Genomic DNA, 12,354 nt, shown 5'->3' with positions numbered 1-12,354 from the left:
CTGTCACTTTGAATCAGACGTGAACTCAGGCGTTGCCTTCATGACAGCATCGTACAGCTCTTCATGGCCATCTGAGCTTCTGTCGCCTTTCCAACCAAACAGGCTTTGATTGCACACCGTGATATTCAGTCATTGCTCACTCAAATAATTAATAAAAAACATAAAAAGCATAAATATTTGATCATATATATTTGATCTTACTGTATATCTCGATTATTCATACTTTGAAGGAAATACAACTCAGTGTGATGCATGGATGTTGTGGGTGGATGCTATGTGAAAGCAAAACCGTTTTTAACATGCAGTTGGTAAGGTGTTTTGGGTGCTGTTTATATGATACGATATTCTTGTTGCTTGGAATAGCTTGGATTCCTTTCATCATTGTAAATCTGAGATTGGTTCTTTGAGGCTGCCATGGGGAAAATTAATGAAAAGTTTGATTGATTAGAAAACGAACTACAGATACCTCCTTAACCACCTGCATGATTTGAGGTGACATTTCCCCTTTTTATACTTTCTTACATTTGTTTTTTGTTTTTTTTTCACATAGCCCACTGCTTCAGTCATTCAGGAATTCATGACCATGATGGCTATCTGTCACACGGCCGTCCCTGAGCGCACTGACAACAAGATCGTGTACCAGGCTGCGTCCCCAGGTCTGTCAAACCTCTCCAAACATATCAAAACAACATGTTAGGCTGACACATTGAGAGCCATTATTAATACACAACCCTTCAGTATTTTTAATTTTATTTAAATTAAATCATTATTTCATTTAGACAGAATGATTCATTACAATCAGAATGCTTGTAAAGAAATGTCTTTAAAAGAAAAATCATTTTCTGTTCATCAAAACTACCATAGAGGGAATACATTTTAAAATAAATTAAAATTCAAAACAGTTCTTTTAAATTATCATGTTTGCAGGTATTTTACTGCTTTAGTGCTTTTGGGGCAAATAATACAACCGCTTTATAAGCATAAGAGACTTCTTTCAACAACATCTTCACCAAAATCTTTTGAACAGTCATGTATTCAATAGAGAAAGCTTTAAATACTTCAGTTAAATCTATAGATGGGTGCAAAAAAAGATCTTTGAACTAATTTTAGCATTCCACACATCAGGTAAACATGCTTGTCAGACAAAATAGACGGAGTTTCAAAATGGTGCACAGGAAGTGAAGAGGGAAGTCACAGTATGCTCTGAATTTCCTGTTCCTCTTTCAGTTATTTCTGAAACTGTAATAGACATCAGTGTTGTGCTGAGACTGAGAGCAGTGGATCTGTTTGAATGCCTTCAATCAATTTGCTTAAATGATTTGTATAAAACAAGTGAAATAATGCAGAAACGGATGAGTTAATTAATGCCGGTTCACTCTCCTCGCTACTTTGCGTTTGACACTTCATGGTTATGCATAATTTATCTTTTTAGCATTTGTCAGAAGTTATCCCTGGCTTTGAGGCTTAGCGAGATGGGTTTATGCGACCCATTTTAATTTCACGTCAGTGCAGCGTTGCATTGAATATTAGCTAGACCTGTGGTTGAGATAAATGGAAGGCTAGGGCAGCGTAATGTGATGAGCGATGATTGTAGAGACAGATCGGAGGACAAAAGGTAGCAGCAGGTTTTAATAGTGCCACCTCATCTCGAACAGTTTGTCTGCTTAGTGTCGTGAGCAAGAAGTCATATACCAGACACTTTTTTTTTTTTTTTTTTTTTTTATCCAATGCAACTTAACCACCACCTGCCCTGACCACATGCTGTCTTGTTCCACAGATGAAGGCGCTCTGGTACGGGCGGCACAAAACCTGGGCTTTGTGTTCTCTGGGAGAACTCCAGACTGTGTTATTGTGGAGTCGGTAAGTAGAGACGTCCTGGGAATAGATGATGAGTTGCACTGGGAACATGACTCACCCTCTGTCATGCTGCATAGCTCACTCACACTTTACACTCTGGAGAACTATTACAGGCAATTTGTACGACGCAGTCCCACTTCAACAGTTCCATTATTTCCTTATTATAATGTATGATAGAGAGGAAGCCATCACGGACCTGTGGCAACTTCATTTTATATACTGAGTCAATGAATAGTGGACGTTCTTCCGGTCTAAAACAAATAACCCTCAGACTATTGATAATAGGGTTTTCTGCACTGCTGTTCAACGGCAATGCTATTGAATCTTCACATCTAAAAATGATTAGGTGCATTAGGCGTCATGAACAATAATTCATTCAACTTATGCACTAAAGCTTAAAAATGTAAACTTTAAGCATGGGTGCATTCATTTGAACTGATAAGACATTAAAAACCTTTATATTATTACAAAAAAAATTCTGTCATTTTAATTTTTTTATTCGACAAAGTTTCCTGGAAAAAAAGTAAACTAGATTAGATTGATTAGAACTGAGTGTAATGGCTACTGAAAATAGCTTTGTAATTAAATTATTTTAAATTAGTCGATTAGTAAATGTAGAAATTAACATTTAAGCTACATTAATAAAATATTATTTGGATTAAAAATGAACTTATTGTAAATTATATTTTAACCAAGTTGTAAGTTTGCGGAATCTGATTAACAAAGAACCTTTTATGAGTTGGTTCTTTTACTGAAATGCTCCGAATTGCTCGTAATATCACTTTAAATCAGACTAACACATTTTTTGCTGATTTCATCTCAGCAGTTACCGAATTACCATTTGACCTACTTAATGGATGTTTATGTAACTTGTAGTCATCACAAAAATAAAAAATAAAAGGTCATTTTATATGTACATAATACACATGCACAGTCATACAAAAAACATATGGCTTTATTATGTATTTAGGATTGTATGCTACAAAACCAGAATAATGTGGGATGCTGCTGTTTAAAGATTTAGATTGTCTTCAAAATCCTTTTTTATGAAAAATCTGTTTCTTTTGAAGATGAGATGCTGTGTAGATATTTCAGGCTGCGTTTCCACAGCATCTGATGTGATTTTCTCACCCTACATAACGTCTCAATAGAGAAGAGCTAGGGAACGTGATGGTTTGATGCAGTTTCTTGCAGTGCCTCCCCCCCGCCTCTCTGTTTCTCACTCTTTCTTTAGTTGCAAAGAAAAAAAGTGAGAAATTTTGCAGCACTGGAGGCGATAGTGAGAGATCTGGCTGATGTGCTGCAGATATCTTCGTAGAGCTCTTAATAGAAACTTGCTGAGTGAAGATTAGAGAAAATTTAATTAGTGAGACAGAAAACGCTGCTGTTTTCTTAGACCTGGGAGCGAGGAGTCACACTTTGCAGCTGTAATTGGTTAATCTGATGGCAGCGCCGGGGGAAGAGAGCGAGTCTTGTGCTCCCTGGTCTGTAACACACTATAATTTTGGCCCTTCAGTGCAAGACATCTCCCACCATTTACCCCATCATCATACTCGCTCGCTTATAGAAGTCACGGGGGCCAAAAAAAGCAATTAAAAGTTTTAATTTCCTGCTCCCTGGTGTCAAGATGAGCGTAGTCTTTCAAAATAAGCTAAGAGAACATTAGAGATTGCAAAATCTGAGCTTAACCAAGTGACATGACGATATTTCAGTGACATCATTTTAATGTACTAATTTGTAAAGCAACAAAAATCGCTTGTGTATATTATGTGTGTTTCATGTAGGTTACACAACGCAAATGTGAAGAAAATGTAAAACCTCTATTATAATGTAGCGTTAATTATAATCAAAATGTTTTCTTACAGTATGGAGAGGAGGAGAAATATGAATTGCTGCACGTTTTGGAATTCACAAGGTAATTTTTTCATGTTTGCTTTTCTTCCTTTACACTAGTGAAGGTGATGATGATGATGTCAGCAGTTATGGTAGTAATGATAATGGATGATGGTGTTGTTCTGTGTTCCCCCTTCCCCCTCCAACAGCGCCAGGAAGAGGATGTCAGTCATCATGCGCACTCCATCAGGAAAGATCCGCCTTTATTGCAAAGGAGCTGTGAGTATCTGTCTGTTGCTATGGAAACTGAGCCATCAGACGCTTGCAACTAAAGCCTCACCACTCTAGAGTGTTCTCTTTTGTGAACAAGAGAGAAGCCAGACAAATACACACACGCACACTGCCTTTGTGCAGATTATTATTTTGATGATCGAGTAGTTTTATACAAATGTAAATATAGGCTATTATGTATTATATCAACAAAAAGTGTTTATAATATAATAATGTGTATAATAATCTGCATCAATTTCTAAATCAATTAGCCATTTTAGCTATGTTATAGAGTACTGAGTAATCTGAGTGTGAAGATACTGTAAGAAATGTGAATGTAATAAAGGCTGGCAGCGCTCTTTAGTGCTCAGACAGAGAATGATGGGAAAGCGGTGTTTTTCCTCCCACATCACATCCCTGCTGTTGTGCAATGCATTAAAACATTATAAAATATTAACATGTTACTATAAATGTGTTCATGAAGGAAAGAATGAATGTAAAATGATATGTTTTGACACCGTTGTCCTCCGTGCTGACTTCACAGATCACACAAATTGCAGAGTTGCAAATTTACGGCCCATGTTTTTTTGTCTCCCAGGACACAGTGATCTATGAGCGATTAGCAGACAGCTCTAGATACAAGGACATCACCCTGAAACACCTGGAACAGTTTGCCACAGAGGGTGAGAGACACGCACACACCTGCTTAGTATCTGCTGTCTCTCTTCTGTTCATCCGTAATCAAATGTTAGTCTGTTCTGCTCCCACAATCCAATCAAATCACTGTAGGTGTTGTTGATGGTTGCCAGATCCTCTCATAGCGAGAATGAGAACCGAGTATTAGCAGAGCCTGATGTGAAATGTGTGTGTGCTTGAATGGACTGGCATAATGCAGTACTTCTCTCTCTTGTGAAGTTGCTGCCCCCTGGTGGAAGAACTGAGAGATTTGTCAGCCTTTCAGGACCCTCGAGCAATCAGTTGCTTTGTCTTTTAAACATCCTGCATGAATAATTCACATCGAGCAGAGATCATCCACTCAGCTGTATTAGCATCAGTCTGAAAACAGATGATGGCTTTCTTCTTAAAGAAGATTAGAAGAAAGGGATTTTTTTTGAGGAAGGGGACGTGTTGAGAATTAGCATATCTAAGACGAGCTTGTGTATTCATCTTTTTGCAGGACTACGCACATTGTGTTTCGCTGTGGTGGACATCTCAGAGTCATCCTATCAGCAGTGGCTGGAGGTTTATCATCGTGCTTCGACGTCCCTCCAAAACAGGGCACTCAAGATGGAAGAAAGCTATGAACTGATTGAAAAGGTCAGTGTGCACAGATGAGGTGGTCTACATCCAAAGATCACAGAACGGCATATGTGCTCCTTGCTGCACCAAAATTAAGCTCCATAGTAACAACGGGGAAGGGAATATATCATCTTCTCCTTTATTATTTTGCAGGTGTGTGTGTGTGTGTGTGTGTGTGTGTGTGTGTGTAAAAACACTCACCAACCCCAGACTTTTGAATGGTACTGTGTATACCTTCATGAATATGCTTTTTATTCAGTAACACAATTGATACAAGATTTGAACATGAATATTTATTAAAAGGTGACTTTGGTGACTAAAATGACTTTGAAACATATTTTTGGATTGTACTGTTTTTAATGTAAATAGACAACCATTGATTCAAAGGTGAGTCTAAATGATTGATTTGCATATGCTTCACCTCAATGTATTTGAGAGTGTACATCTGAAATGACTTTTATAACCTTTCGTTAATTGTAAACCTTGTATAATTTATTCATAGATCGCCATGAAACATGGCCTTGATGATGGCATGGCATTAAAATGTGAATACGTAAATGTGACCATGGACCACGAAACCAGTTATAAGTGTCAATTTTCTTTTGAAATTGAAATTTATACAGTATGTAAACGTAAAGCTAAATAATTAAGCTTTCTGTTGATGTATGGTTTGGTATGATGGGACAATATTGGCCAACATGCAACTATAAAAAATATTCAAATATTGAGAAAATTGCCCTTTTAAAGTGCTTCAAATTAAGTTTTTTGCAATGCTTATTACTCATCAAAAAAATAAGTTTTAATATATTTATGGCAAAAAATATACAAACTATCTTTATGGAACATGATCTTTTATTTAATATCCTAATGCTTTTTGGCATGAAAGAAAAATATACCCCAGCAACTTAAAACTGATTTTGTGGTGCAGGGTAACAAATAAATAATTATCAGTACCACAGTTGTCCTTGAACAAGCACTAGTCCATTATAATAATAAGTCTGTTTTATGTTAAATTGAACTTCTCATCCTTAAATTTCATGAGGTAATTTGTCTTCATAAGAGGGAGGGTGTGAGGAAATGTCCACACAGCCATATTTCACAAATGACATACGCTTCTGAGAGCACTCTGGATTCTGAGGGCAGTCTGCAGGTTATACAGCAGTCCCTCTTCTCCTGTAGGAAGTTTAGTTTGGCGAGTCCCAGAACAGTTCACTGGCTTTGGTTTCATCAATGAGGGCTGGGTTTTCTCTGCACACATGGCATCCGAAAAAGTACAAACGATTAGACTCAAACTGCGAAGAAAGCATAGTGGTGGACCTGTGGAAAGCTGGACCCTGGAAGTGTTCGTCAAACATGGCTGACCACCGTCGTTAATCACTGGCTGAAGCAGCCCTGCCAACTTTTCTGAGAAAATGGATCTAATCAATCATTTCAGATGAAAGCTGCTCGTTTGATGGGTGTAATTACAACCGTTCATCAGCAGGGGGCACCTGATGTCCTTCTGAGCAGCAATAGCAGTTCAATTTCTGAAATATCATTTCTGGTCTGAGCATAATCAGAAATGATTTACATGAATGAAATAATACTTTTTTATATTTTAGTAACAGATAAAACATTAAGTGAATATGAAAAACGTTGTCTTGTAGGGAACATCAAATGTTAATAGATGATTGGATTGGTATTCAGTAAAAACCTGTATTATATTTTTATTTCATCAGATTTGCTGTGCTTTGGTTTAATAGTTTTAACTTGCTCTTTTGGATGCATTTATTTTATCAAAAATGCATGTAAAAAACAATAATATTGTGAAATATTATTTAGGTTTTAGTAACTTTAAATGTATGTTAACATACGAAACAGTTGTGTAAAATGTATTTTTGTTTAATACATTGTTTATGTTGTTCAAAATTAATTTGGTCATTGTAACAATAATTTTGATCTAGTTTATGGCTAAGCACAAAATTCTGTAGAAAAGCGAGTATTTATTGGTCATTATTCCCAAAGTTCAGCACTTGCCTTACCTCTTAAATCACACACCAAAAAGAGATTTTGCAGATTTGTGCCCTTGAAAGAAAAAAAAGAAACCGAGCATATTAAGTAATGGATGTATCACATCCGAGCCCCTGCTAACCACATTACTGATCAGCTTACAGGAGGCCATTTGCTCTCACCCGCTCTCTTTTTACTCTCTTTTTGTTTTTTTCCTCTCTTTGGTGCAGCTGACTTTCCTCTACGGGGTCCTGTCAAAATCCCGTCCGCTCCAAATAGGATCATGGCTGGTCAAAGGGCCAGGGGCTTCCTGAGAAAAACACATTAACAGTCCAAACGCTCACTCTTTCTGTCTCCGTCTCCTCTCTCTTTCTCATACACGCATAACTGATTCTTTGTAATCCAAGAATGAGATGATTTTCCTCAAATGCCCCTCTGGTCCTGCATTAGCATCTAAACTGTAAGAGTAGTCAAATGACTGTAGGAAAACCCCAGCAAGAATTACCAATGCAGCTCAAAACACTTATTTTCCGCTTTTGTTTAGTTTAATGTATAATAGAATATAAAGGATTGCCTGGAGCTGCACTACTCCCCGTATCACTTCACAGCCTTTCTCAACTCACTTCTTTGAAATGTAGAAATTAACAATTTCATGCTCATATGTGTTTATTTGTGAGAAGTACCTGTAAAGAAATGAATACTGTAAAATAAGCTGGTCATTATCTCTAAACCCCAACAGAGAGATGCAAGATTGTTTGGATTCATTTATTAATAATGCGTAGCTGATTATGCATTATATCTTTCTTTAATCTGCTTATAAGCAGGAATCGCTTGAGGGAAAAGACTGTCCTCATTTATCAGTGTTTATTTATTTATTTTATTATGATGTATTTTTGACTGTTTCTCTGCAGAACCTGCAGTTGCTGGGGGCCACAGCGATTGAAGACAAGCTTCAAGACAAAGTACCCGAAACCATCGAGACCCTCATGAAAGCTGACATTAAGATCTGGATACTGACTGGAGACAAACAGGAGACCGCCATCAACATAGGTGAGAGTTATACACGTGCAGATTGTTTGTGTGAACACACGCTTTGATGGACAGTCCAGATATATGGACAGGAAATGATCTGGACACCCGCTCAACCATGGTAACTATGCCATGATAAGTGTAATTATTATTATTTTTTATTTTTATTTTCTAGTATAATTCTTGGTGGTTCTTCCAGATGAGATGCTTCAGGTTTTTTCCTGATGTATTGACATTAACCAGTAAGAATTTCTCTGGCTAATTTAAATGATCAAAAATATACACAGTCCTTCCCCAGACTTCTCTCGCGCTCTCATTCAAACAAACATAGCTCTTCCTGACTGGCTGTCGCACAGGTATGAAGCGTTTGGTTTCTTTCCTCATCCAAAAGCTGATGTAACGCATGCGTCCTCGACCTGCTCGACTCTAATCTGTCCCCGCAACCACCACCAGCTCTCAAAACAGACCGCGGCCCCCTCATATTTGCCTGTGATGTGGCGTCTCGTATTAGTCCGACAGCTGCACGACTTTCGAACAGGCCTCGTGTTAAACGCTACAGTCAGAAAAACAGGTCTTAACAGAGCACAGTCTGTGGCCACCTACCAGCACTGATCCTGAATCAGCCCATTGTGCCCACCGGCCAGCTGTGCCGCGGCTTGAAAACGTACACGCTCGGAGAGGAAGGGATTTTTACTGGACCTCCACTTGGCTGGCATGCACTCTAAAATAAAGACACCCATGTCTGTGTTTACTTTGTGTTTTTTTTTTTTTTTTTGCTTTTTGTAATTCATCATTTGGAGAGTTGGAGGATGACAAGAGACAAGAGTCTTCCAGCTAGCATAGTGTCCCAGAATCCTTTGCCTGTATGGATTAAAGGTGACTTGGGTGATATGACCAGATGTTTTCAAACTTTATTTCATTTAAAATATAAAGACAGTAAGTATAAAAAAAATAAAAAATTATTATAGCAAGTTTTTTTTATTTATCAAAGAATTCATATGATGCACATTTTTTGTGTATTTGGTGTAATGCAACAAAAATAGTTTCTCCTCTAAGCCCCGCCTTCCTGAAATGGGGTGATTTGTACAAAGCTCATTGGTCTAAAAAAAGCGAGGTCTGATTGGCTAGTTATCCGGTGCATTATGATTGGCCGAATACCTCAATCAAGCATGTGATGGAAATGTTACGCTCCTCACCATGTGATGCAGTGTCCCTGCGCTATCACACAAAATCACTAAAATGCATTACAAATGAGGCATTTTTTGCATCCATTATTGACATAATTACTGATTATAATGACTTGGTACTTTTTATGCGTTGCGCCATGTTGCATCATGCCTCGTAAACATGACCATATATGCATTAATTTTGCTGATGTTATAAAAATAAACCCACACCATGACGTAAAGAAGTGGGGGCGTGTTTAAACGAACCATTTCAGGTGGGTGTGGACAAGTCATAACTTTTATAAAGAATATCTCTTTGGTTTTGAAACTTTAGTCTTTGCAACTTAACAGTTAACAGCTTGTAACACTCCACAAAGACAAAGAAAATCTTGACGTTGCATTGTATGACCTCTTTAAATAAAATGTTCAAATTGATATATACAATATAGTATGTAGACAACAAAATTTAATTATTGATTCTAGTCTTAATTGACCTTAACATTATAATTATATTTGTTTAAATGTCTGGGAAGCATCCATCTTTTATTAAGGTGATATGTATATTAGGTTTAACAGAAGTTTTTTTTTTTTTTTTTTTTTTTTTTCTCACAAAATTGAATGTAGCTTCATTTTAATGTATGAACTTTACCAGCCTTAATATATTTATTGGTATACTATATTTCTTAAGGACGCCTGGACTAGACAGCACTTTACTATTCAGTTCTATAATTTTACATTTTCCACAATTTTCACAGACTTCAATGCTAGTTTGAAGCTAGTTCTGAGCTAGTTTTCCAGTTTGCCATTTTGTTTTAAATGTAACACGAGGAAAACAACGGTAACACGATTATGGCTTATTTTTTTTAACAACTTGAAAACATGAATGCATGCATTTAAACCACAGCGTGCTTACATGTAGGATTTTTCATTTCCCACGCTTGCACTCTACAAAAACATGAAAAACTATCAGAAGTGAAGTGAACCCCAGTACTGTGAAGTCAAGCGCCGTTTAATCTTGGGTTAGCGGGCACTTAGAGCTGTTTGGCCGCCTCTTGCACATAGACATGAGACCGCTCCAGTTCTTCTATCCACACTAGCCCTCTGACGGCCTTATTAATGTATCAGACCATTAAGCAGAGAGTTGGAGCGAGGACAGGCGAGCTATCCACACTGTGCTCCTACCACTGAGCTGTTGCTCCTGGCCACTGGGTGCCACTGTAAAGCCTCAGAGATTAAAGCCCAAACAAACAGCATGCGGCCAACGCAAACAACTCAACATGCCCTCTTTTAACCCACAGCCACTGCCAACAGACCGAAAGAAAACCCACCCTGCAGTAGCACAGAGCCGGTGCGACCGCTGAGTGTAACCTCAGTGCCTCCTTTCCAGATTCATACAGAAGTCTGCTGCATCGTGCAGGTGTCTCAATGTAAATCTATCGTTTCTACCAAAGGGGTGTTAGTTTAACCATGTTGAGGAGGGATGAAGTGACATTTTCTGCCAGTGGTCAGGATGAAGCTCAAAAATGTCACTGTTTGAGTCACTGTCAGGAAACCAAATCTGTTTTCCACGCAGACAGGAAATTTTGGTGAATATGCAACTTTGAAATCAACAGAAACGCTCTGCACAGAAATGACAGGAGAGGACAGGACACCGACACACAAGTACATGCTCATTCAGGCTCTTGTTGAATTTGCTCACAGTTTTAGAATGGCACAGTCACTTTCCTTAAGGGTGAAGTGTGTCATATTGGGTTGTTTTTTTCTGTTAAAATGTATAAAGTTACATACAAGGCCACTATTCAAAAGTTTCCTCCTTTTTTTTTTTTTTTTTTTTTTTTTTTTTTTTTATATATATATATATATATATATATATATATATATATATATATATATATATATATATATATATATATATATATATATATATATATATATATATATGAATGTGTATGATGGGTCCTGTATATATCCAGTCATATAAATGGAATATACTATATAAAAAAGATGTTATGGAATTTGCCAATTTTTGGATTAATAAATCAAAAGTAGGTCAGTACACTTGAGACAAAGTGCGATATGTTCAAGTGACGGTGCAAAAAGCTGCAAAAAAGACCACTGCAGAAAAATGTAACAACAGGTTTTTTTGGAAAACAAATAAATATTAAAAGCTGTCTGTTTGTAAATCAATCATTAGTGGTGCTGTTGATCATAAAAGTCTAATAAAACCATTCAAATGGAATCCAGAAAAGTATGGTAAAATAAAATTTGGTAAATTTCAGGGGAGGAAAAAAATCTTTTACAAGGCCTTCATTATTTTTATAGTTTTGATAAACTTTTAATATTTCTGTTAAATTGTATATGTTTCATGATTTCAATTAATAATGGAATTTAGAGAAATTAATTATTTTATGACATTAATTTTAATGAAATTTATTTTATGAAAATTAATATTACAGGTATTATGTATGTTTTACAGGTGTAATGCAAAGCACCAACAGAGATTGTTGCTAGGAAAAATATAGCAGGCCTGTCTGATACATAATTACTGTAATTTAATAAATAACTACTATTTTTGGGCAATTCTTGTCTTTTACAGTAAGTTTTATTTAAAACTAGTGTCCCGTTGATTCTTTCCAGTGTGCACACACACAGACAGACAGTTCCCCGTGGACATCACTCCTCAAATTCTGAGGTGTCGGTATCCTATTAAATGGCAAATGGACTTGTTCCGCCCTTTATGTTGTTTAGACATATCCTGATGGATGATGGGATGTCGTGCTTTTTTTAATCGGGTTGAGAGAGCATGCTGTCAAGCTTCCAGTTGTGATCTCATACGAACAGTGGAAAGGCACGTTAAAACCAATGCGGTGTGGGAGTTTTAAACTCAGGTCTGCTGTAAACTTTAATCACA

The 12,354-nt window shown here is 37.0% G+C and overlaps 1 protein-coding gene across 6 annotated transcripts in view; it reads left to right on the top strand.

The window, feature by feature from the left end:
• Positions 1-12,354, top strand: part of atp8a1 (ATPase phospholipid transporting 8A1) — a 106,065-nt gene that overhangs the window by 51,374 nt on the left and 42,337 nt on the right. For all 6 annotated transcript variants that reach the window (XM_043256768.1, XM_043256770.1, XM_043256766.1 and 3 more), the window contains 7 exons: positions 551-656; positions 1,778-1,860; positions 3,723-3,772; positions 3,900-3,969; positions 4,559-4,643; positions 5,138-5,277; positions 8,160-8,298. In XM_043256768.1, the coding sequence (XP_043112703.1) occupies positions 551-656; positions 1,778-1,860; positions 3,723-3,772; positions 3,900-3,969; positions 4,559-4,643; positions 5,138-5,277; positions 8,160-8,298 (673 nt within the window). The remainder of the gene's footprint in view (positions 1-550; positions 657-1,777; positions 1,861-3,722; positions 3,773-3,899; positions 3,970-4,558; positions 4,644-5,137; positions 5,278-8,159; positions 8,299-12,354) is intronic.

This window comes from Puntigrus tetrazona, chromosome 14, assembly GCF_018831695.1.
Source record: "Puntigrus tetrazona isolate hp1 chromosome 14, ASM1883169v1, whole genome shotgun sequence".
In the NCBI taxonomy this organism is placed as follows: Eukaryota; Metazoa; Chordata; class Actinopteri; order Cypriniformes; family Cyprinidae; genus Puntigrus; species Puntigrus tetrazona.
This window is presented reverse-complemented; position numbering and strand designations above follow the sequence as displayed.